Source organism: Tasmannia lanceolata, unplaced genomic scaffold (assembly GCF_043159265.1).
Source record: "Tasmannia lanceolata isolate RefF3 unplaced genomic scaffold, GAP_Taslan_0.1 ptg000003l, whole genome shotgun sequence".
Classification (NCBI taxonomy): Eukaryota; Viridiplantae; Streptophyta; class Magnoliopsida; order Canellales; family Winteraceae; genus Tasmannia; species Tasmannia lanceolata.
The window spans coordinates 45,440,134-45,467,554 of record NW_027518680.1 but is presented as its reverse complement, the minus strand read 5'-3'; the positions used below and the strand labels follow the sequence as shown (position 1 = coordinate 45,467,554).

Genomic DNA, 27,421 nt, shown 5'->3' with positions numbered 1-27,421 from the left:
TCCTCAACTTGGAACCTCTCCAAGGCACCCCAAATCCAAAAATTCCCCAAACTCCTTTCAAAAATGACAACACACCTCTATTTATAGAGGTAACCCCAGACACATAGTGGCTGCCAACTCCTAGCTGTTATCACAATGGATTCAAATTTCGGTTTCGGACCATACCGAAACCGAAATTGTTTTTTAAATTTAGGTCAATTCGGCCGAAATTTAAAGAACTTTTAAAAAGGGAGCTGATATTTTCACTCCCCCTGCATTATGCATGCGCCCCCCTTGTAACGTGATTTGACATGAAAAGTGGGCAACTTTAACGCTTTTTTACTTCAAATCACATAATACCGGGGTGGGGGGTGTTGGGGGGAGAAAATATCATCGCAAAAATTTTGGCTGAAATGAACCAATTTCGTCCGAAATTTGAGCCGAAAACTAAAATTTTGAAATTTCGGTACCAACTCAACTCAACTCAACTAAGCCTTTGTCCCAAACTAGTTTGGGTCGGCTAATGAATCCTTTAGAAAATTTTCATGAAGAAGGTGAAAGGATCGACCCGGCTCAAAATTGATTAAGTCTACTCCTGACACTAGTTGGGTTAGTCTACATGGATCATTTTCTTCCATTCTATCCTATCTACGGTCATGTTCTTTGTTATGTTCATAGCCCTCAAGTCTTTCCTCACTATTTCTACCCAAGTTGTTTTCGATCTGCCCCTACCTCCTTTTGCTCCATCAACTTGGCGCGAGTCAATTCTTCTCACAGGAGCATCCAAAGGCTTACGTTGGATATGCCCAAACCATCTTAAGTGGTACTTTCTCATCTTCTCCTCAATTGGTGCCACCCCCACCTTTTTACGAATGTCTTCATTTTTAATTTGATCTAACCTTGTGTGGCCAAATATCCATCTAAGCATTCGCATCTCCAGTACACTCATCTTATGTACATGATGCTTCTTGGTGGCCCAACATTCTGAGCGATACATAACTTTCCCTTAGAACACTTTCCCTTCAACTTGGTAGGTATTTTACGATCGCACAAAACTCCTGAAGCATGCTTCCACTTCAACCAACCTGCTCTTATTATGTGGTTAACATCCTCTTAAATCTCTCCTTCCTTATGTAGGACTGAACCAAGATAGTGGAAGATATCCCTCTTAGGTACCTCCTGTCCAGTCATATTTACTACATCCTCTCCCTGCCTCCTTACATTACTAAAGTTGCACTCCATATACTCTGTCTTAGTCCTGCTCAGTCTAAACCCTTTGGATTCCAAAGTAGTTCTCCATAACTCTAACTTAGCATTAACTCTTGCTTTGGTTTCGTCAATTAATACTATGTCATCTGCAAATAACATACACCACGGCACCTCGTCCTGCATACCCTCCGTAAGTTCATCCATAACAAGAGTAAAAAGACAAGGACTTAGAGCTGATCCTTGGTGCAGTCCTATTGTAATTGGAAATTTAAACCCATGGTCATGACAACTCATACCAGCCTAGGTACAATTCATAACCAGCCCATTCCTCTACATGATGTGGCAAAAAGGCCAGCCTATGTCCAACTGTCACACCAACTCATGGACAGCTCATATAAGGCTGATTTGGCTGAAATTCCAGTACACATGTAGGCTGTTATGACAGTTGTCATGTGCACTTGAGTTGGATCCATGTGCTTATCAATTATACATCTACCAATGACATGATTGCTCATCTTTTGACGAAAGAAATACATGTAGAAACTTTCATTGAACATATGCGCGTGATTGGACTAAGAAATATCTGAGTCGAGGAAATATGTTTGGGGCAAATATCCAAGACGGAAACTTCTTTGTGATATTGAATTATACTACAAGAAATTCACTTGGCCAATATGGCCAAGTGTGAGATGTTAGGGTGGCCACATGGCATCACAGAAAAACAGGGGAGTGTAAGTAACATTGCATATAGGTGTTAGTTGTGAGAGGGGTGAATTAAAAGTGCTGACAATCAAGGGATTTGAGTTGGAGTCCCACTCCAACTCAAATAGCTTTCTTATGTAACGGAAGAAAGGATGATTGATCATAAAAAATCTGATTAGAAGCATAATCCCCATGGATGAGCGAAGCCCTCTTCATCTTCATCTTTCTCTTGCAGAACCTGACAGTAACATTAAATAAAAAAGAAAAAGAATAGCGGCCCCTCTTAAATAAATCTAAATTCTTGTCTGTAAGGTCCCATGCTACAACAGGTGCCCATGCTATTTTTCTAGAATAGTGTTAAAATCTTTATTCAAGGAAATAAGTACAAAAAAAGGAGATAATAACCACAGTGTCCGCTAAACGCAAAAACCAAGGATAGAAAGCCAAAAAAAATAAAAGGACATAAAGGATGAATCATAACTTGCTCAAGATGGAAAAGTGTAGCTAATGAGAAGCCGATTCCAACTGACATCACTACGGGCAAGCTCATTGGATACCATATGTCCAACTGAAAGATATGCTAGAATGACACTACTCTCATGGTTTCAAATTTCGGCAGAAACGTTTAGTTTCGGCCGAATTATTTCGGTTGAAAACGAAACGAAATTCACATTGAGTCGGAAAAGTACCAAAGTTCGCCGAAATGTTTCGGAAATTTCGGCCGAAACGTTTCGTTGAAATTTAAATTTCACCGAAATTTCACCTAAATTTTGGTGAAATTTTTACAAGATTTCGTACCGAAACCGAAACGTTTCGGTTTCGCTGATGACCGAAACCGAGATTTAAAACCTTGACTACTCTTCAATCCTACAGAGAACCTCCTCAATAGCATTCGCAAAACGCCATGGATAAACCTTCGCCCACATCCACTGAATCACGTTGAAAAGTCACCCTCAATGGGTGCACAGGCTATTGAATTTGAAGTACGCCTCAACCCATGATTTACCACCTAACTCTCTATGATAGATACCAAGATGTGTAAATAAGGATATCTCTTTGGCTGTATTTGAGTCAATCAGTTAGGCTGAAAATACTCCCAAATTTGAAGTCCCAACGCACACAGGACCGAGATGCCCTAAGAAGCATCCATCAAAATTGAACTTGATCGTATTTCAAGAAGAACCAATTTTAAGTGACTTAAAAAATCATTTTAGTTGCTAAACAATGAAAATTACAGGACATGATTGTTGAATTGAATGAGTGCAATAACCATAGCAGTTTGATCTTTTATATTCTTTGAAGAATTGCTGAAGAGTTGTGTATTAACCATAGTGTTTTAATTGGAAACAATTGCAATTTGCTATCATGGGTCAAGTGACTCACAGATGCACACCCACCCCATTTAACTATTTACTTGTGTTTAAGTATAGAAGATTAAATAACGCCAACTCCAACAGCTTAAGCTTTTGGAGTAATTGGTCATTTGACATGGTATCACAGAAATGGTCCTAGGTTTAAAACTCCTTGATAGTAAAATTTCACATGTAATGGCCAACCCAAAAACGAGGGGCCACATGTGCCACGTGTAGGCCAACCCTAAAAGGAGGGCCCACAGGTGAGGTATTAAAGTATTAAAGATTAAATAACGCCAACTCCAACAGCTTAAGCTTTTGGAGCAATTGGACGTTGACAACTTGAATGCATATACACGCCTTAGCACCGTGTTTATGAGCTGGTCATCCAATAAACATGTTGTGAGACTTTACACCCCAATTAGAAAGAATCACATTGTGAGAGTTTGAATCAAGCGAATTTCGGTCATTTCACCATGGTGTCCATTTGCCACTTATCTGAGACCATTTTCTCTTTATTGAGCATGTGATTGTAGAGAGTGTTACCATGGTTTAAAACAAAACAAATTTAGATACCTCACAAAGGTACAAACAAATGACCCAGATTAAACAAACCCACTTGGAACATGCCCAAATTAAAATTTTCAGACCATATCCAAACTCTAAAGAACAAATAGACTTGATCTCAGACATTGGATAGAATAAATGTACTAGACACTCTAGTTCTCCTTGTCAACTTACTAACTTCTCCAAAAGCTTAAGCTGTTGGAGAAAGGTGTTATTTATCTTTTATACTTTAACACTCCCCCGCACGTGTGGCCCACTTGGCAAACATGTGGCACATGTGGTCCCAGCTTGGGCCGACCATCGCATGTGGATTTTTGCTATCCGGGAGGTTTGAACTCGAGACCTTTGGCTCTGATACCATGTCAACTTACCAACTTCTCCAAAAGCTTAAGCTGGTGGAGAAAGGTGTTATTTATCTTTTATACTTCAGCACTCCTTTATGTGTTGGATCACTCTATTTGTACACGTTCTGGAAACAAACGAGCTCATGACAACTTCAACCATGTTTGGAAAATGTATTGTCTAACCAAGAAATCTCCAAATATCAACATTGCGTAACATTAAAGTCATCTGATACCCACATAATTGTGCCTCTTCAAGTAGCAAAACCCCCTGCATAGACCATTTGTGATCCAAGGCAAATATATAGGATATTTACCACGAAAATATTTAGTATAAAGTTAGTACGTGATTTATTTGATTGAGACTATCATTAAATGTGTTTTTGTTACTCATTATGCACAAAAGTTATAGTATTTGTGCATTGTTCTGTTCTACATAAGCTGAAAGACATAAAAGTTTGGAATCAAAACTGTTGCTTTCTTCCTGCATTATTTGCAAAAATCCAATCTAAAATCAGTTAGAAATCAATACACCCATATGATGTGAATGCAGACAATACGGTCAATTAAATAAAAATGTACCGTTGAAATCGAAAACTACTAACATGTTAATTAAAGTACAAAGGCAATTTTGTTCATAAGACAGTGGATAACTTCACACCAAAAGTGTAGCATACCGAATTTTTCGGGTAAGTTGATAAATGCCTGTCCCTGCCATTGTCGCATTTACACCTACAAGGTTCCAGTTTTTCTGCCAACCCAACATGATTTACCAAGAATAGAATCAATGTCGAGAAATAGCACAAAAACCTTCAGGGTATGGAAATTAATGGGTATGGAATAAGGTATGCACTTGGAAAAGGTCGATAAACACACTCCAATAACCATTTTAAAGTTCTTCTATTACATATTAATCAAATGCATATGTTACTCAAGCATCTGAACTAAGTTATTGACCCATTGCGATCCAAGAAAAACTTGCAGTCTTGCCACCATCATGTTGATAAATAAACAAGAAAATTCTGAAAGAAAATTTAAATTGGCCGAGATAAATCATGCAAAGAATTTAATGCATAAGATGTCACAGTGTAAATAAGAATTAGAAAGAAAATGTCCATTGTGTGTCATTTCATGGGTAAAGAATTTAATTTATTTCATGGGAGGATAATGCGACTGCTGATTTCCTCCTTAAATCTAAATTTCCTATTCGCTCTGAGGATATTTATCCTGCTCGGTTCCCCTTTGATTTACTCTCAGGTATATCTGACCATTATAGTAGCAAAGTATATTAGTGGATGCAACTGATTTTCTTTTTCAATAAATCTGGTACAAATCCCACCTAAAACTGGCTTATCTACCATCCCAAAAAACCATAAAAGAACTTGGTATATTTTCATTGTTGTCGGGATTTAGGATATCAACATAGTACATGTTTGTAATGATATTGGCCAATTGACCCTCTCTATTACCGATCAATATCATCATAGAACACTAGTGTAAAATAGAGCTCAAGCATCATTATTCACGGAAGTGTGAGAAGTGTAGTAATTTTTTTTAATATCTTTAACTTGACAAAAAAATCCTCCTTGTCCAATAATTACCCATGATCTACATCCACGTGAATGTAACATTTGTAGAGATTTTATGGCCAAACTTAGTGGATGTCTTGAGATGATCGCGAAGAATGCCTTACCCTGACTCTTCATGAGCTGATTTACTATAGTAACTGAAGCTCCAATTTAAACAGTATTGTTTGCATAATAAAGTAAGGGTGATGATAAATCTGCCCCCCTTTTGCCCCTCTCCCGCTCCATTTATTGGTTATGAAGTTAACCGCCAGTAAACTTCTATGCATAGAATTCAATAATGTTCACATGGAGGGCATTTGTTTTTTTTTGAAAGGTACGGAGGAGGGCATTCCGACCCCAACTAGTTTGGGACAAAGGCTTAGTTGAGTTGAGTAACGGAGGGCGGCATTGTTTACATTTACACATAATGGAAAAGGACAAAATAAAGGGCGGGAAAGGTAGTTAACATAAAGAAGGGGGAATTTTTGGTAAAGAAAATAATGATGGTCAATATCCTTTGACCACATGTTGGGAGCCCAAATGGGTAGTTATGAGAGTTGCATTTTCCAAAGGTTGAATGCATTTAGTATTTCAATTCTCCATGGATTGTAGGTTGTTCCTAGGTTGCATACCTTTATCTTTTATCTTTTTATACATTTTTTAAGGGCGTGTTCGGCAAAGATTCTCATTCTCACCTAAATAAACAGGTAGAATCGGGTAAGATGAGAATATGCGGAAACGTCTTAGAGTCGCTCCGCAGAATCCTGGTTTTTAGTCGTGCAAAACGCAATACTTTTAGAATCGGACTCTCCTGGTCAGAGTTACTGAACGAGATTTTTTAGATTATCCGTGTTTTTCATTCTCCTCCCCTAAAAAAGTGGCGCAATGCATTTTTTAGATGTTTGCCGAACACGCCCTTAGTTGTTCCAAGTCATTAATGGTTGTCTACATAAGCTAGGGGGCTTGTTCATGCAAGAGACCTTTTGATTGATGACATTTAGTACTTGTAAGCTTGAAAGCTTGTAATTTGGAGGAATATAGAATGGACAATCGGCCTTATCTTTGCTTCAGCTTCTGGAAATTTTAAATTCTGTCTCATTTTTAACATTGAAATTCTCTTTATATGTTTCACCTTCTTTGGTATTTTTTACCCAACTTACAGTTATTCGCACTCAGGTAGATTTGGATTTGCATCACTCTTTTTGACACTCTATCTCTCATTTTTAGGAAACAATTCAATGACACCTTCAAGGTGTATGACCACCTTCATCTTCCTCATCAAAGCTTCCATTGACTTGTCACTCATTATGGCAGGGTCATGATCGTGCAATTCATAGGCATAATGCCATTGTTGGCGTATTGAGTTCCAATGCATATATTTGCATTGTGTGGGCTAACATACAGTCCAATGGAGAGGATGCCGAGACAACGAAAGATTTTTTTGATTGGGTGCAGTATAGGAAAACCGCAAGGTGAAGCTCCTTGTTCGCCAGTTATGTGAATTGGGGCGAGATCGACAGTACTGTAGAACTGTTTAATGAAATGACTGATAAGGACGAGTAGGCTTGGAATGTCATGGTTTGCGGGCTTGTTAGGGTAGGTTATGGGGACCATCCTAGGGCCCATATTTTAATTTTTAAGTGCTTTTCAGGTGTCATTTAAGTCCTTCATGTTGTAGTAGGGCTATTAGAGTCTTTTTACATCAAAATAGGTTAAGTTCTTTGAGTTATTTACGTTTTAAAGAGGTCCCACATGCGTATTACGGGATTTTTAAGTAGGAACCAAGTAAGAGGGTAGTTTGGTCCAAAGGTATTGGTTTTTTTCTTAGGGTTTGATAAAATACTAGTTCTCTTCTTCCTTCTTATATATTGTAAGCCTTAGGGCACTTTCCAAAAAAAAGAATGCTATGGATGAATGAAAAGATTTGAAAGTTTCTTCTCTTTTGTAGATGTGATGTCTACTCCTTACAACGGTACGATGCCTAGGAACCCCTTGGTGCGATGCATTGGGTTTTTAGTTGGTGAGATTCCAACATATCTATCTATCTCTTTCATGATTTTTTTTAGTTTTCTTCCATAAACCACCTTCCCGTAAACCCTAAACCTATAAGGCATTTTCTTTTTTTCACCTATTTTCTACCCCAAACCCCTAAAAGAACCATTAAAAAAATTTCTCAAGCGTAGAAACATCATTAAAATCCATCATGTTGATCTATATGATAGAGAGAGACGGAGAGATGGAGAAGGGAGGCGTGAATAGGGAAAGAACTAATTAGTTCTCTCCCCCCACACGATTTCATTATATATATATATATATATATATATATATATATATATATATATATATATATATATATATATATATATATATATATATGAGATATATTGTACAATGGCAACTATACACTTATTGCTTCTAACACTCCCCCTCATGCTGGAATGTATATATCGTACATTCCAAGGTTGTTACAAGAATCCTTCAAGTTCGCACACCCTAATGGTTTGGTAAACATGTTTGCAAGCTGATCTGAAGATCGGATGAACACTGTGCAAATTTCAACACTGAATCCGATGACGAATGAAGTGACAATCTACCAAAATATGCTTGGTTCGCTCATGGAATACCGGATTAGTTGCCCAATACACTTATTATCACAGCACAGCTGTATTGGAGAAGTTGAAGAGAACCCAATCTCTGATGAGTGAAGCCAGATTAGCTCCCACTCATATGGGACATAGCCCTATACCCAGCCTCTGCAAACGACTTAGAAACAACACCTTGCTTTTTACTTCTCCATCACACCAAATTACCTCCTAAAAACGTGCAATATCCATTAGTTGATCTTCGTCTGCAGGTGATGCATCACCGAATCCTTCTACCTTTTCATGTCTGTATCTCCTAAAACACAAGCCTTTACCTGGAGTACCCTTCAAATATTTGATGATCTGAATGACAGCCGCCCAGTGGGAAGTACATGGAGAACTCATAAAGCGACTAACCTTACCCACTGCAAATGATATGTCTGGTCGGGTGACAGTTAGATAGATCAACTTACCAACCAATTTTCTGTAATGACCAGGATCATTCATCAACTCACCCTAATCAGAAAGAAGTTTGACATTTGGATCCATAGTATGATCCAGTTTCTTCTAAAATATCCAACACATATTTTCTTTGTGACAAAGAAAGTCGATGACGTGAGCGTGCCACCTCAATACTAAGGAAATATCTGAGCTGACCCAAGTCTTTAGTGGAAAATTCCCCTTGGAGAAAGGATTTCAACTTTTGTATCTCAGATCCGTCATCTCCTGTAAGTACAATGTCATCGACATACACTATCCGAAGGATATATGCGGACTTGTAACTGAACACGGAATGAATGACAACACACTGTTTCAACCAAAAACACAAAACTGCAGTAGTGAACTTCCAAACCAAGCCCTCAGTGATTGCTTGAGACCATAAATCGCCTTTTAAGACAACATACTGAGGAGCACATCTCCTCCTGAGCAACATATCCAGGATATTGCTTCATATAAACTTCCTCTAAAAGATCACCGTGGAAGAAGGCATTCTTTACATCAAGATGATACATAGGCCAGCCACGATTAACAGCTAGAGAGATCAGTACCCGTACCGAAGGAATTTTGGCGATGGGAGAAAAGGTCTCCTGATAGTCGACGTCAAATGTTTGAGTATACCCTTTAGCACCAAGGCGAGCTTTGAGACACTCTACACCGATACTTTATGGCAAAGACCTAACGACACCCAACATGCCGTGCTCTAGAAGGGAGAGGAACCAACTGCCACGTTTTATTTGAGTGAAGTGCATCCATCTCTGCGTCCATGGCACCCCGCCATCCTGGATGATTTAAAGCATTTGTAACTGACTTAGGCAAAGTAATCGAAGACATGCTAGAAACAAATGAACGAAAAGATGGTAAAAGATGCTCATAAGAAACAAAATTTGAAATGGCGTGTGCAACAGTACGAGATTGAGTATAGGTGGCAATGGGTGAATCTGGGTTAGGAGAACAAATACCTGAAGGAGGACAATCTGATTGCGGAAGAGGATCAACTGGATGAGATGGAACATTTAAACTGGTTAACCACTTCAAAATAAAAGTTAAGAGAGGCATTAAAGACTTGAGATCGATCTTTAAGTGAAAACAACCAACTGGCACGAGAATAATCATCAACAAATAAGATAAAATATTTAAAGCCGTTTAATGAAGTAGTTCTAGAAGGACCCCAAACATCAGAATGTATAAGTTCAAAAGGACGAGACACTCGACTACTAACTCGAGAAGGGAAGGATACACGATGGTGCTTTCCCAACTCACATGATTCGTAATGAAAAAAAGGAACAAAATCTGAAATAAAAGAAGTTTTCCAAAGCATGTCAGCAGGTGGGTGTCCCAAACGACAATGCCACTGATATGCATCAACTGAAGTACAAAGTGCGACACTAGCTCTAGCCTGGTCACAATAGGAAGAGAAAAAGGAAACATAACAATTTAGAGATTTTGTTAATTGGCTAATAGATAACTTAACAGGAAAAGATGGGACATAAAGAACAGAAGACAATTGAAGACTCGTTAAGGTAGAGACTACACCCATCCCAGATACGAGGGATGTAGTACCATCAACCAAAGTAACAGTACGAGAGCCCATAGAAGGAAATGACCGGAAGGAAGAGAGAATGTTAGGATTACCAGTCATAGGGTGGGAAGCTCCTGAATCAAATGAGCCATGATCTAGAAGAAGTACCAGATAGAAAACATTAGGCGCTACCTTTATGTGAAAACGTGGTAGCTAGCTGCTGCCCTTTGTCAGTTCATCATATTCTGCACGGGGGACTACCATGGTCAGGGGTCACAAATAGAGCATCAGAGGAGGAAAGACTATCAGAAGCAGCAGCAGAAGCACTCGCAGCTCTGTAGGGACGAAGCTCAGGATGTAAATCGTAGTAATACTCAATACTATGTCCATCCATATGACAATGAGTGCAATAATGACCCACATCCATGGCCTCCACCATCTCGGTCTCCCCCTGACTCACGGCCACAACCACGACCACGTCCAAAACGGGCACGGCCACGTCCAAAACGACCACGACCACGATCAGTCCTAGTATATGTCACATGAGCAGACCCATCCACCATATGGTCACTGTGCCAAACTACTCTCATACACTGAACCCAGAGAAGACATCTACAAGTGTGGGAATCAAACTAGAACTGACAATCTACTGTCGGAGCTGGAGATAGTCAGGACCCAATGAATCCAAAAACCGAACAACCCGTAACTCCTGATGTTTTTTAAGAATGTCAGGATCAACGGTAAATGGCAACAATAGATCAAGCTCCTGACACAACGCAAGGTAATCACTGTAATGAGTTCCCACCGGCTTGTCTCCTTGCTAAAGATTAAACCATTCGGAAAAACGATAATACATCATAGCCGTCTGGTCTCAAATTTCTTTCGAAGGCTGAAGATACATCAAGGAAGTAGCAATTTTGGTTCCATACAACTCCAGAGAAAGGAGCCGATCTCAGCATCATCTTCATGCCACTGAGCATATGTCAAATCAGTGGTAGCAGGAGGTGTGCGCTCTAGAAAACTGATTTTCCGACAACCAAGTGAATAAGTGTAGACAACCATCTTCCACGGGGGATAATTTGTCCCATTCAACTTTATGGAAGTCATATGAAGGGGAGATTCGACATGGGACTGGGCAGTGTACGACGTAGAACGAGCCTCATCAACCTTGATCTCAGCAGTTTGTTGAGAGGGGTGCTCCACAGATTCCATAATAAGTTACACAAATACCAATAACACCACTAACAAATCGTCCAACCTTCAAAAAAGAACAACCACAACTCACCAACAACACCACAACACCACAAAGAAGCTCCACCAAATCATCCAGCAATAAAACTCGCCAACAACTATCACCACAATATGGTCAACAAAAGTCACCATCAATCACTGCGACCATCAACAAACAGCAACAACAACGAGCCAGCAACACATGTAGTGAACCAACCATCACAAACTACCAACATTTGCGTGCGAAGGCACCAACAATTGGTTCCGGGGCAAGTAAGATGATGAAGAAAACACTCAAAATATGATGAAAAAAAAGAGAGAATACTAACCAAGGCTCTGAACCAATCGCAAGAGAAGCGGGAAGAGAGACACAAATTTAAATCATGAAAAAGACGAGAAAGATGACAGTTTTAAGGAATATTTGTGTTATGGATATGATTAAAACTCAATAAGGGTTTAGAAGAGCATAGACAAAATAGGATAGGGTGGGTATATGAGAGATTAAGGTTGGGAGAAGCCGAAAAAGAGGTGGGGGTCGGCAGCTAGGGTTTGGGCAAGGTGGATGGGGCGGTTGGGTTGGGGATGGGTTGAGGAGTTTTTTTATGATGGTTGGGAGGGAACAAGGATTAGGGTTTAATCGAAAAAGCCAGAAAAGGTTTAGGGTTTAAAAGGGAGAAAAAGGAAAAAAAAAAGGAGAACATAAGGAGGATAGGTACCTTTATGGATGAAGGACGGTTGGTACCTTTGACTTTGATACCATGTTGATTTACATGATAGAGAGAGAGAGAGATATGGAGAAGGGAGGCGTGAATGTGGGAGAACGAATTAGTTTTCTCCCCCCACAGGATTTCATTATATATATATATATATATATATATATATATATATATATATATATATATATATATGAGATATTGTACAATGACAATTATACCCTTATTGCTTCTAACACATCCTTATACCGCGCCTCTTTCATTTTTGTCCCCAAACTCATTTTGCACCTTCCCGACATCCTTCGAAAGCTTCTTGACATCCTTCGAAAGCATCCTGGCATATGTCTGCATCACTCTAAACCTACCCTAAATCTAGTAGAAATATTTTTCCAATCTCATAACATATTTTAGGAACCAAAACCTAATCTTTACCGATCCTTTTCATGCTTCGAAAGCTTTTGGGTATCCTTCTTATATATTGTAAGACTTAGGCATCCTTCTTATCTATCATGTAGATCAACATGGTGGTATCAGGCTACAATTATTATCCAACTTTCTAGTTCTCTTCTTTTTTCTTATATATTTTAAGCCTTAGGGCACTTTGAAAAAGAATGTTATGTTTTGCTATGGATGAATGAAAAGGTTTGAACTTTTTTCCTCTTGTGTGGATGTGATGTCTACTTTTGCAAAGGTGCGATGCCTTGATCTTCCCCTATGGTGTGATGCCTAGGAACCCCTTGGTGCGATGCCTTGGGTTTTGGTTGGTGAGATTCCGACCTTGTTATTTATCTCTTCAATGTTTCTTTTTTCTAGTTTTTCCCATAAACCACTTTCGCGGAAACCCTAAACCACTCTTGCATTTTCTTTTTTTTCACCTATCTTCTACCCCAAACCCCTAAAATAACCATTAAAAAAAATTCTTAGGCGTAGAAACATCATTCAAATCCATCCTTATCCCGTGCCTCTTACATTTTGTCCCAAAACACATTTTACACCTTCTCATCATCCTTCAAAAACCTCCTGCCAACATTCGAAAACCTCCCGGCATATTTTGCATTACTCTAAACCTACCCTAAACCTAGTAGAAATATTTTTCCAATCTCATTACATATTTTAGGATCCAAAACCTAATTTTTACCCATCCTTTTCACCCCTAGTGTCCCTTTGATTGACCCATCCTGCATCAGATTTGGTTTCAGAGAGAAATATCAGTTCAACACTCAATCTTCCTCCATCAATTTGGTATCAGAGCCTAGGTTAAAATCATGTTGTCTAAATGCACTGAAGATCGAATAGTTGAGATATTGGAAAACTTAAATGCCAAATTTGATGGGTTGCTATGTCACTTGGATCGTACTCACCATGATTTTTACGTACCTCTACTAGCCAAGACTCCACATGTTTCACATATTCGGGCGTTTGTGCTAGAACAATCATTCCCAACGCCCTTTATGTAGAGCATGGAATTGGAGCAATAGACCAAAGCCACTATCGTCATATAAAGCTGGTTCTGACAAATGTTAGCTCGTGAATGCTACTTGAGAATCAAAAGGGTTGTAATTATTATACAACATGCCTAGAAGAAGCGAATCGTTCGACATACTAGGCATGAAGAACATACAAGATAACTAAAACAAGAAAGGAAAATCTAAGATGATACTTCTTTTGGCATGCGTTTATCTAAGTCACCAATTTCAGTAGTTTGACCAATTGCAAAGGTTTACTGTTTAATCGTGAATGCACGAGAAGTCACCAATTTTAGTATTTTGACCAATTGCAAAGGTTTACTGTTTAATCGTTAATGCATGAGCGAATGTCTTCAGATCTAATGAAGCAGAAGACATGAGTTTCTTTCATCATAAGCTGGTGCGTCATCAAGAATACATCGAAATCGCACATGGTGATCACACTACTTCAAACCAACGACATGACTGCCTAAAGCTACTTGTACGTTGGAAGTACCTAGTTTGTTGGAAAGGACAACCGTATGAGACAGGTGCGAAGATTCCTAATGACGAACTCCCACTCGTCATCAAGGTTTTAAATTTCGACCGAAATCCGAAATTTTGGGTTTCGGTTGAGACCGAAACCAAAATTGGGTGAAGTCAAAATGTTACAAAATTTAGACCGGAATTTCGAAATTTCAATCGAAATTTTGTTTTCCCTGAAATTACAGGCCGAAATTTAAGGAATATCTCCAAAAAATCTGGTTTTAATTCATTATTTAATATTATCCCGAAATTTCAGCCGAAATTACAGAAATTTTAATTTCGGAAATTTTGGTGTGAAATTATGTACCCTATAAAATAGCCATTAGAAAGATTTCGTCAGATTACGCCGAAATGATGGGGACCATCCTAGGGCCCATATTTTAATTTTTAAGTGCTTTTTAGCTGTCTTTTAAGTCCTTCAAGTTATAGTAGGCGTAATAGTCTTTTTACATCAAAATAGGTTAAGTTCTTTGAGTTATTTACGTTTTAAAGAGGTCCCACATGTGTATTACGGGATTTTTAAGTAGGAAGCAAGTAAGAGGGTAATTAGGTCTATAGGTATTGGTTTTTGTTTTTTTTAAGATTTGAGAAAGTTCTAGTTCTTTTCTTCCGTCTTATATATTGTGAGCCTTAGGGGACTTTAAAAAAAAATGCTATGTTATGTTATGTACCAATAAAAAGTGTTAAGAGAGAGATTAGAGAAAGAGAATAGTGAGTTAGGGCTTATGGGTCCCTCTCACTACAGTATTTATATAATAAGAGAGAAGTATAATGACGATAATGCCCCTACTAGTCTTATTCTAACACTCCCCCTTAAGCTGGAATGAATAAATTATACATTCCTAGCTTGTTACAGATATCGCTCAACTTTGCTTTATACAGTGGCTTTGTGATCACATCAGCCAACTGATCTGCAGAATAAGTGAATACACTACATATCTCCCCTTTCTGAATCCTCTAGCGAATGAAGTGACAATCGACTTCGATGTGCTTTGTTCGCTCATGGAAGACTGGGTTTGTCGCAATATAGATGGCAGCCTTGTTGTCACAATACAACTGTGAAGGAGAAGAAGGTACAATGCCGATCTCAACCAGATAATCTCTGTACTCGTGTGTGCCATCGCTCTGTATTCTGCTTCAGCACTTGACTTTGCAATGACGTCCTGCTTCTTGCTTTTCCATGACACCAAGTTACCTCCTACAGAGGTACAATGCCCGGTAGTTGATCTCTTGTCTGCAGGAGATCCAGCCCAATCAGCATTAGAGAATCCCTCAGTTCGCAAATGACCATGTCTCTTGAATAATAGGCCCTTTCCTAGTGCACACTTCAGGTATTTAAGAATCTGAATCACTGCACCCCAGTGTGAGGTACGTGGGGAGCTCATATAATGACTGATTGCCCCTACAACATAAGATATATCAGGACGAGTAACGATAAGGTATATGAGCTTGCCCACAAGTCTTCTATACCTGTCAGGGTCCTCCAACAGGTCTCCTTCTAGAACTAATTTTACAGTGGGATCCATAGGTGCAGATAGGTTTTACGCCAAGATTCCCTGTCTCCTCCAATAAGTCCAAAATATACTTCCTCTCTGATAGAGACAAACTACGAGAGGAGTATGCCACCTCTATCCAAAGAAAATATCTGAGGCGTCCCATGTCTTTTGTAGCATTGTAAGAAGGTCTTCAGTTTCTGTATTCCCCCTGAATTACTACCTGTGATGATGATATCGTCAACATATACAATCAATATAATGCACCCTACTGAGGACTGAGGACTAAATACCGACTGGTCTGCACACTGTCTCAGACCAAACCGCATAACGGCCTCACTATTCAAATCTTGACCTTTTCCACTTTCTATGTTTCATTGAGTGTTCTATATAAACACTCATTAGGGATTGATTGTAATTCATCTAAGCATTCATAATTAATAGAAATCTAAGATTTTATCATGATATCAGAGCGTGTCGATCCGTCGACCTTGTCTTGATCACAAACGTAGCGTCCTCCGTCCGCTGTCCGCCCGGCACTGTTCAACCTCTAGTTTTTTTTAAAACATCTTCCTCTGCATCTTCATTTCCACCCATTCCGGTTTGATCTCTTGATATTTTTCTTATAATTCATCCATTGCTTTGCCTCACCCTGCACCCCAAACACCATCAATCCTCAAATTTATCCATTGCTTTGCCCCAGTGATTTTTCTTGGTGTTCCATCTAGAATGCCTTCTGCTTCAATAAATGTGCACTCCGGTCGAAAAAGGTTGGAATGGTAAGCAACAAACAAAAAATGGTCTGTCAAACCCTCAAAACCCAGTACAAATGTCATGGACATCTCCTTTTCCAAAGTTTTTTTATTGGTTGCTGCTTTGATTATATAGAAAGGTTCCGTAATCTTCTCATCTGAGAAGCATACCTTTATCAATAAACCCATCTCTCTGATAATGGCACCCCCTTTTTATTTTAGGAATTTCTAGAATTCCTTTATTTCCTGTTCTCTTTCATTGGAGAAATATCATCCCCAATTTTGATATTTGCACCCTCCTTTTCATGCATCGTTTAAATCCGCAAAGTCGTTGCTTTTTTATTAATATTTGCCGTTATCTTTCCCATTGTTATTCGTCGCGTATCTCTCGCTGGGGGGGGGGGGGTTGTTGCCGTAGCAGAGAGGGGCGAGGGATTCCGTAATAGGGAGGGAGTGGGGGGGTGCCGTAAAGCAAAGAGGGAGAGGAGCGGGGGCCGACAGAAGATGAAGGGAGGGGGGGAGGGGATTGCCAATGGGAGGAGGAGGGGGTACCAACGAGAGGAAGACGGGTAGGGGCTTGGTGATGAAGAAGATGGAGGCTAAGGGCTGTCCCTAGGGATCAGAAATCCTAGGACTTTGATACCATGTTAAGAGAGAGATAAGAGAAAGAGGATAGCGAGTTAGGGCTTATGGCTCCCCCTCACTACAATATTTATATAATAAGAGAGAAGTACAATGACCGATAACGCCCCTGCTAGGCTTATTCTAACAAAAAGATTTGAAAGTTTCTTCTCTTTTGTGGATGTGATGTCTACTCCTTACAAAGGTGGGATGCCTTGATCTTCCCTACGGTGCGATGCCTAGGAACCCCTTGGTGCGATGCATTGGGTTTTTAGTTGGTGCGATTCCAACCTTTCTATCTATCTTTTTCATGAATTTTTTTCTAGTTTTCTCCAATAAACCACCTTTCCGGAAACCCTAAACCTATCTTGCATTTTTTTCCACCTATCTTCTACTCCAAACCCCTAAAATAGCCATTTAAAGAAAATTCTCAAGCAAAAACCTCATTCAAATCCATCCTTATTCCAGCGCCTCTTTCATCTTGTCCCAAAACTCATTTTACACCTTCCTGGCATCCTTTGAAAGTTTCTCGGCGTATGTCTGCATCACTCTAAAACTACCCTAAGCCTAGTAGAGTATATTTCCAATCTCATAACATATTTTAGGAACCAAAACCTAATTTTTACCCATTCTTATCATCCTTCGAAAGCTTTCAGCATATGTCTGCATCACTTTAAACCTACCCAAAACCTAGTAGAAATATTTTTCAAATCTCATAACATATTTTATGAACCAAAACCTAATTTTTACCCATCATTTTCACCCCCAACGTCCCTTCTATAGACCCATCCTGCATCAAATTTGGCATTAGTTCAACATTTGATCGTTCTACATCATTAGGCAAGTCCGCTATTGGGGGACAATGTTTAATGGGATGGATGAGGACTCTGCCGGATTGGAATGTGACAATCGTGGGACCTTTAGATGCGTTGGCGCTCTTTCAAATGACGAAACTGCTCTCTCTCACACTCCGATTTCCTAAGTTTTTTCTTCAATGCTCTATTTACTTTTCCTAAGCATTGCCCTCACACGAATTAGTGAACTATAGGTACAACAACAACTTGTGGCTTCCGTGCCCGAGGCCCCTTCTTTAGATGACTTTCTTCATTCAATGCGATTTCATGTAATTTTCCATAAGAGCAAAGGTAATATGTATTGCTTGGACTGCAAGAATGGAGGGTTCTATTCTCGCTACCTTTCTTATTGTTAGAAGGTGTATATGTGCCTTAAGGACACTTTAGTCTTTGTACTCTTCTCTTTTATATAAATACATAAGTGAGGGGGAGCATGCTCTAACTCACTCTTTCTCTTCAGTCTCTTCTCTTCTCCTCTCATCTAACATGGTATCAGATCCCTAGGGTTGTGGTGCCCTGGGGACCACCATTGAAGCAACTCCTTGCTTCTTCTTCCATCTCTCATCCCTCTTCACGCCAAAACCTTAACCCTAACCCTAACTCCATTCGTGCCCTCACCCCTATTCTCTCCACCATCTCCTCAGCCCCCTTACCCTGCTGATTCCTACGCCCCACCTCCCTATCACCCTCCACGACCTCCTCAGCCCACCTACGCCCCAAACCCTTTGTCGTAAAGCCCTCCTCCACCTTTCCCAGTCCATTCGACCCCCTCCCCCTAAGCCCCACCCCCACCCCCTCCACCGTAACATCCTCTCATCCCCTCCTCCACCCTCCGTGATCACCTCAGCCCTCCCTCTTCACACCGCGACCCCTATTCCACTCCTTCCCCACCGTACACCCATACCTCCACCCAAACCCTCTTTCACCTCCATCCACCGCACTAAACCCTTTTTTTCACACCCATTCCTCTTTTGGCTTGTTGAATCTTTCCCTTTCTTTCTTTTGTTCTTGAATCCTTGACCCTTATTTCCTAGTCCCTAACAGCTTCCATATGGAGTGAATCCTCTTCCCTTCTCTTATTTCAATTCCGCGGCTCCGAGTTTCTTTCCCGCTCATTATCGTATTTGTATTGGACGCCTTATTATGTCTCTTTGCCCTCTTGATTTTCATCGAGGCCACGATTTCCTTGTTCAACTCGCCTAGTGGCTCTTATCTTTTTTTTCCCCTTCTATTGCCGACAGTGTGGTAGAGCGTATCCTTCTCATTTTGTCTCCATGGATCCTCCCGTTATTGAGGACCCCTCTCTCGGTTCGACCCCTGAGGTCCGAGCAACTCCTCCACCTTCGGCCCCTTCTTTATATAGCCATCCTCCATCGGTGGAGGGTTCATTCCCACCAATGACTACAGTTAAACTAGACGGGTACAATTACCTGAATTGGAAGATGGCAGTGGAGACCTACCTCCTTGGTTGGGGTAAGGTCAGTTTCATTTGTTGAGATCCTCCCTCCTGCACTGATCCCACTATTGTGAGGTGGGAGTAGGATGACGCTCTCATTCCCACCCTTCTTTGGCAGAGCATGGCCCCTCATAATGCTGGCACCATGATGTGCCTTCCCACATCCAAGCTAATATGGGACCATACGGCTATCCTATATTCTAGGGTTGGCAACCTCGCTCGCATTTGTGCCACCTACTCATAGTGGATGCACCTTCGGCGTGGTGACACTCAACTCTCTGCATATTACAGCCAGTTTGTGTCCCTCATCTCTCTGCTAAACATAGTTTTACTTAGATCATGTAGATCAAAGGCTCCAAAATATTTTATATATAAAAGTGTTGGCCGTAAAAGGTAACTCATTTTTGCAACTCTTTGCACAAGTCAAGAAGAAGCAATAAATGAAAATACATGGAGTTGACAAAAATAACTTCATTCAGCATGAACCTAGCATAATGGCTCGGTCGCCGCAAAATACATGAAGCTAGAATGCATAGACTTAGATTAATGTACTATTGTAGCACATTGTACTTCTAAGGCTACAATTATGTAGCCAGCAAACAATTTCAAACCAGCTGTAATGCCTTTGTCGACTATTAATAGTTGACCTTCCTTGGCATGAACCTACTATAATGGCCTTTGTTGCAATGCTTGGACGAGATTTAATGCACTCTTGAAGCATATTGTAGTCTAAAACAACAGTTTATGTAGCTAACAAAAACTATGGTGCTTGTAAATTATGCATATGTTAACAATTAATTGTAGTATGAAACCCAACCTTATATGTACCCATGGTTTTAAATTTCAACTGGAATCCAAAATTTCGGGTTTACGAAATTTCGGCTGAAATTTCGGAAAGTTAGATTTTTTTTTTAAAGAATATAGTATTATTCCGAAATTTTGGCTGAAATTTGGAAAAGAGTAAAATAATACTTTTTTATTACTAGATTTCCGGGATTTCGGCCTAAAATTTCTGTTTCGGCCAAACCGAAATTTAAAACCATGTATGTAACTACTACTACAAGCATCCAACAAAGTAAAGAGCATATAAAGACTTCAATAACTTATATGTCCTCTTCCAAGAGGGGTATTGCATTAGCATGACTAAAGTGGGTAGGACCCAATTGATAGTGTTAGAATGACTTCATCAATAAAACCATTTCTTTAGCATCATTTTGTAGCCTCCTTTATTTTGCGGCTCATACTAAATAGTGACATAAAATTCCCATAAGAACAGAGAATACAGGTCTCGCTCTCCCTCTAATATGGATGTTACAAACAACAATGGATGTATCATCTAATACACTATCCATCCAAAAGTGAGAGAAACATTGTCTGAAAGTCATTCATGAATCTAATTTTGAGGTGTCCATAACATATCGTAAATCTAAATACATATGATCTCCTAGTACAATCCAACCTGGTTACTATTATAGCCTGTGTGCTAGCTAATTGTTTGATTATGATTTAATGAATATCATATGCGTTACCACATTGTTTGGATTTAATTATATGAATTCTATTCCCACATTGTTTTGATTTAATTATATGAATTATATTTTCTATCCATAAAAACTAGTCCATCCTGACGAATGAATACAAGAAAAATCCGATAATTATGTTTCCTCATTGTTCCAAGATATGATACCCACCATCGCTTGTGTATTAAACACATAAAATGGATAAAATTTCCTTTTTACGTAAATGGGTACCCAGACTGACATTTAAGTTTGTAAAGACCAGCAACATTGATCTTTGCACAAGAAGTGACCTATTCTGTATGATCCATCTATACTCAACTCAACCAAGCCTTTGTCCCAAACTAGTTGGGGTCGGCTAATGAATCCTTTAGAAAATTTTCATGATTCATCTATATGCATGAGAAATCTTCTCTAGGTGGAGGCATCTAGGATTTCTATGAATTGTTTGACAAATAAGATACCTTGAATCTTTTACACACCCTTCTATTCATAGGTTGTGTTCTAACCCCAAGAAACTGTAAAAAGGAAGGCTGTTGGATTTTATATAGGAACCTGATCAAAGGAGACGTGTAAAACTTTCTGCTGCTGTTGTGATGTAGACACCAACTAGTGTGTCTTAGTTGTGTGAAACATCTCATAAAAGAGGATGAGTTAAAATATTGAAGTATCTATGATTTTTTCACTCCTAATATGCATGTAGCTGTAGGAGTATACATGTTTGAGTTTTACATAGCATTTAATCATTGGCACATGTACTTTGTGAACTCCAAGTGTTTCTTGACCACATTGGTTGACTTGCAGTAGTCCAACATGCTACATATAATGTATGCAATCCAAGATCGAGAATTAAGTCTAGCTTCATGAATTATGTCGCGACCAAGGCCACCAAAGCTAGGCTTATGCCTCATTCACTGAATAGGGCTACATGAATGAGTGGCCAAGAAGATTTAGTTGGATAAATATGGTCCGTTAAAGGTATCTTTTTTCATAGGTAGTTGTGTTTGTAGTTATATAGACACCTAAGAATAAGTGTTTGCCTAAGTTCCAGAAAAGTCTCTTAAGAAATTTAAAAGTCAGCTTAATGGGCATTACAATGTATTGGGTTTGGGCTTAGCCTCACTATAAATAGAAAACCATGTATGGGGCAGCTTTCTCCCAGACTTGTATATATGACATATTTGGAGCCATTTCTCTATTTTGATCTGGATTGATCAAGATAATTGCGTTGTTCTAAACATACTTTAAATATTTTATCCTTTCTACTGTAGCAGAATAAGAAGCTCAGGATGATATTAGTACAGCATAGATTACTCCTTATATATGCATTACATTGTAAGGAAATATTTGACTAGGAATTTTCTTGGCAATAACCACCGAAAAGAATGGGGGAATTGGTAGATTACAAGCCCCAAAATATGTACAGCTTCAAATTGCCTATATAATAAACCTTACCGGTATAATTATTGTGCTGTAGCGTGACCAGATAACTCCAGAAATTGCAACAGCTGAAAGATCATAAGATAAAGATGAGAAATAAGTCCACATCACAAACCTGTAATGAATACAAATAGAAACAGAACATAATCATGCCTCCAAATATAAATAAAACAAAACATAAAAATGTTCACTGGTTGAGCAGCACACTTATTTGATGAGGATAGGAGATCTGCTCAGGCGGCTTTGAGAAGTCAGCAACATTGGCTATGCTAATACCCCATTTAAAAGTTGGAGCCCAAAAGTGAACTGCAATAGAGAGAAAGTTATTCTAACTCATGTAAAAACAAATGTACCAGTAGTTTGCGACATGGATATCTAACATTTTTTAAGAAAAAATAAAGGGCATCATAAGAAAGTACGTAGAACTGCTGGCCATTGCATGTGGCTTTTTGCTATCTGGTTGGTTTGAACTCAGGACCTTTGGCTTTGATACCATGTGGACTACCAGTTACTCCAAAAGCTTAAGCTGTTGGAGAAGGCGTTATTTAATCTTTTATACTTTAACAGGTTTTAGTAAGGATTTTTTATGAAAAAATTGTTTTGAAAGCTTGAAAACTCGATTGAGAGTCCAGACACTTGATTGATGACATGTCATGCCGATTGATGATTTTACATCTAGATTGATATATTGATAATTCTAATGCAAAATGCTGATTGAGATATTGCCTTCCAAACTTCTTCCTAATATTAGAACTACGAAACCCAACTCTACAATAAGGGTTTTACAATCTACAAATACTTTTGATTTTCAGCATTAATTCTGAGCCATTCTCACTAATTTCAAAACAAAAAAGTTTTTGATCTTTGGATATCTTCTTGAGGGTTTTTGCTAAGAAATTCTTAGCCTAAAGGCTATGCACTGCCAATGGCAAGATACTACAACACCCTTCTAAGGGTGTTGTAGCCTTTAGCCAATATAGAGGCTATGCACTCCCAATTGCAAGACACTAGTGATACAATACAATACACTACAGCACCCCTAGAAGAGCTTTGAAACTCCAATTATTTGAAGACTTGGCACGAGTTTCAAGAGTAACTACAAATTTAGATGAGTTCCTGTGATCCCCAAGATTCAAAGCTGAGAATCGCAATACAATATAACACCCTTCTAAAGGTGTTGTAGCCTTTAGCCTATATAGAGGCTATGCACTCCCAATTGCAAGACTCTAGTGATATAATACAATACACTACAGCACCCCTAGAAGATCTTTGAGACTCCAATTCTTTGAAGACTTGGCACGAGTTTCAAGAGTAACTACAAATTTAGATGTGTTCCTGAGATCCCCAAGATTCAAAGCTGAGAATCGCAACCCTGGGCCCTCATTAGAGGTCAGTGTTTTCTTTTTAGTCTTAATATAATTGCATGATTTAGGATTAGTGACTAGGCTAGTTTGGTTTCAATAATCTTAATGCACGAGCATGTTATAGACTGCATATTGATAAGTAATCTTTACATAAATTAGTTTGCATGTAATTTAAAAGCTTGCATCAATGCATTAGAATTCTTATTTACAAGCATTTCTTTCGATTTCATTGTCAATTTAGTTTCAAGCTCAAAACTCATGTTCATGCCACTTTATCCAGCTTAAATTATATCATGTAATAGGAAGCATGCTGGATTAGGCCTTCTCAATTTCAACTTTTGAAATCATAATTCAAGGTTGGCCTAGAGTTAACTGCACAAAGCTTATAACGATTGATAAGACAACATATCGGTTGACGGGTGACTTAACGATCAACTGATTAGCTAGTCAATTGAGATCATGAGCATACAGCTCTAGTCAGCTTTGTATTTCTAGTTTTATGCATTATTTAATTTACTTTACCCATTGAGTAGTTTTCTCAGTGATCATCGCATGTTAGAAAGTCAACTTTTGGTTTTAAGCCCAAACCTAGGTAGATACTCTTAAAAATAATAGTTGGTTAATCCCAGCTCTAAAGAAACGTGAAAGGCTAGTATCATTACAAAAATGCGCATGCCATCGTGTAGACAAAAAAAAAGATCTTGAAGCAACCCCAAAACTAGGAATGAAAGTGCCAACCAGATCTTCGATTTTTATTTTTATTTTGTCTGTTTTCTTCTTTAAATTGCTAATGGATCTTCCAAGGGGATACACGATCTTCAAGAACACTAAAATTTCCTTGATTCACAAGGAAAAAGTACCTGGATTAGAAGAAGTTGAAAATTTCAACTTCAATACTTCAGTTCTATGAGAAAAACAAAAGAAAACCTTCTCCTTGCAATGAAAAATTTCTCTCCAATTTCTCAAAGCTGGGATTTGTTTTTCAAATTTCAATTCAAATTCAAAAACTATTACAAAATGAGAGAAAAATGCCTTTCATAGGCTGCCAATAAAATTGAAAAGACAAGTATACCCCCAGTAAGCAAAAATGACTAAAAAGGACAACTAAACCACAAAATAACAAACCTACCCCTACCAAAGAAAAAGACAACTAAAGACATCAAAAATGAGAAAAATTACAATCATGCTACCCTAAGGAGATATACAGGTCGATGTAGAAAATCCATGGGAAGCTCCTGAATCAAACTCTGCTTCTTCAAAGAACTCGTCCTGGAGGTACCAATCAGCCTCATCATCGTGGTAGTCTAGCTGGGTTAAATGCTATGATTTGTGGACACGGACACGAGTATCGCGTGTCGACATGGACACGGAGTGTTGGACACAGCAAACACCCAAACTTTAGAAACGGGGACACGGCTAAAATAGAAAGTATATGTAATCATGATTTGTGGATATGGATTCGTGTGTCCAGTTTCGACACGGATACGAGTTGTCTAAATGAGGTAAACACAATATTCAATAAAAAAAACAAAATGTCACACTTGACACGGTACAAAAACATGTCCACACACCCGCATTAAGTCTAACACTTGCAGCAATACAAGTAGAAGTGTCCAAAGAAGTGTCGATACGTGTGGACACGCGTGTCGTGTCAGACACGGCAGGACACGTGAGTCGGCAATAAATTCGAAATGTCAACCAAATCATAGGTTAAATGCGTAAATGACCCAATCTCATAGGAGTAGAAGGCCATCAAATTTACCCCAGCAAAAGCGAAAGAACATAAAAAACCGTCCATCCTGGCAAGTACGACGAAATGGAGCAATAGTAACCAAGCTCAATCTGACCATATGTTGAAAATGACATAAGTATAGTGGTCTTCCATGCTAAGTCGCTATAATTACATCAAAGAACCCCCCATGTGGCAGTTGTAGGCAATACCATCTCAACATCAATAATGTCTGCCAATATCTCCTCTGGGACTATATGAGAAGTAGGGTCAACTTCAATGGTCACATCTAGATCCTTCTCATCTGCATCTATAAATGGCAAGGAATCAACTGCATCATAGACCTCTACAATCTCTGACTTTGCGAATGTCTCTGACTCAGTCCGCTCGACAGCTTGATCATCAATGTCAGTCTCATCATCAAGAACATCTGCCCACCACTAGCATCATCAATGTTGCTAGTGCCAAGCTCATCACCGTCCGTGTCTGGGTCTACGATAATCTATGTTACATCGATTCTTTGCCCCCCTATGCTGAATCCGTGTCGACACGTCTATGCATCTGAATCAGACATAGGTTCACGTGGGACACACCTGGATTCTTGTCGTAGCCGTGTCCCGCACGAATCCTGTTTTTTCGGGCGAATCCGATTCACCGTTGTCTCTTTTGAAATGCGAATCCTGTATGTTTTCCCTTTAAACATATTTTCTTCTTAACTTTTTTTATATGAGAGCACAGCCCGTACTCTTTTAATAAAAACCATAGCGGCTCGACCCTCGAACATCGACCCCCTTCCTCCTTCAACTCTCTTAATACAAAACTCGCCTCAACCCTCTACCCTCAAAATTTTCATGAATATATATATATATATATATATATATATATATATATATATATATAGAGGAAAGTGTTGGTCCAAACTTATGGTGAGCTTAAGCACCCCAATCACATGGGTCCCACATTTTCTGTGGTGATCCAAACCATTCATTTGCAAGGCCTTATCATAGATAGGGAGTGTACCAAAAATCAGCTCCATAGGATCATCCTAACCCCTCCATTTGTGGAGGACAAAATGGGCAGATTTGTGGACAAATAATGTCTGTCCATTTTGACCTCCACAAATGGATGGGTTAGGATGATCCTATGGAGCTGATTTTTGGTACACACCCCATCTATGTAAGGGCCTTTCAAATGAATGCTTTGGATCATCCTTTAAAGATGAAATACTTCCAAAATTTGTTCAGCCCTCTCTCTTAAATAATAAGAGTTTGGTTTGATCTTCCCCTTGTTTCTCTCTCCAATTCCTATCCAAATAGGAAGACTAGTCACATTGAAACTCCTCGGGCAATTGGGACTCTTCCCAACTGACCAAGGCCAAGTTGGGACGCCCAAGCAAGCTTAGGGGGACGTTTTTTTTTTGAAGTTACACTCCAGTCCTTTTGGTCTTATCTCATAAGAGCTTGTGTTGGAAACGAATTGCATGCTTTGTAGATCCTACATTTTAGCAATTCCTATCAAAATAGGCGTTTGAATGCAACTCAAAGTCCTTGAGCAATTGGGAACATTTTCTCCAGCTCTCCAACTGTTTTGGGCATGTGGTGGGCCCCACCAACCTTATCCAAATGTGTAGTCCTATCCCAATTCTCTATTCCGTTCCAATTCGCAACTTTTGCAAAACCGGTTTGGGAATAACTATCCTTATTTGGATTTCACATTATTATACTTATTATTAATCATATTAATAATATATAATAATGTATAATAAATGAATAATTAATTAAGAATTAATTATCTATTTAATTAATTACTAACTCGCATTCAATGACAGTTATTTCAACTCCAATTTCTCTTCGAAAAATTCTCTAGTTCTCTCTTGTTAACTATTAACAAAGAGATGTGTGTGTGTGTATATATATATATATATATATATATATATATATA

General features: G+C 39.0%; 1 protein-coding gene across 3 annotated transcripts in view; it reads right to left on the bottom strand.

Moving 5' to 3' along the window:
* The window catches only part of LOC143862517 (mitochondrial pyruvate carrier 4-like), a 54,834-nt gene that overhangs the window by 23,177 nt on the left and 4,236 nt on the right, over window positions 1-27,421 (bottom strand). For 2 of the 3 annotated variants that reach the window (XR_013240342.1, XM_077373592.1), the window contains exons 2-4: window positions 22,595-22,693; window positions 22,403-22,455; window positions 4,828-4,901 (exon numbers count right to left, since the gene is read on the bottom strand). Coding sequence is in view for 2 of the 3 variants with exons in the window: in XM_077373592.1 (XP_077229707.1) it covers window positions 4,828-4,901; window positions 22,403-22,455; window positions 22,595-22,693 (226 nt within the window). In the remaining variant the exon portion in view is untranslated. Of the gene's footprint in view, window positions 1-4,827; window positions 4,961-22,402; window positions 22,456-22,594; window positions 22,694-27,421 lie in introns of those variants that run through there. The other variant, XM_077373583.1, reaches the window with a different exon arrangement.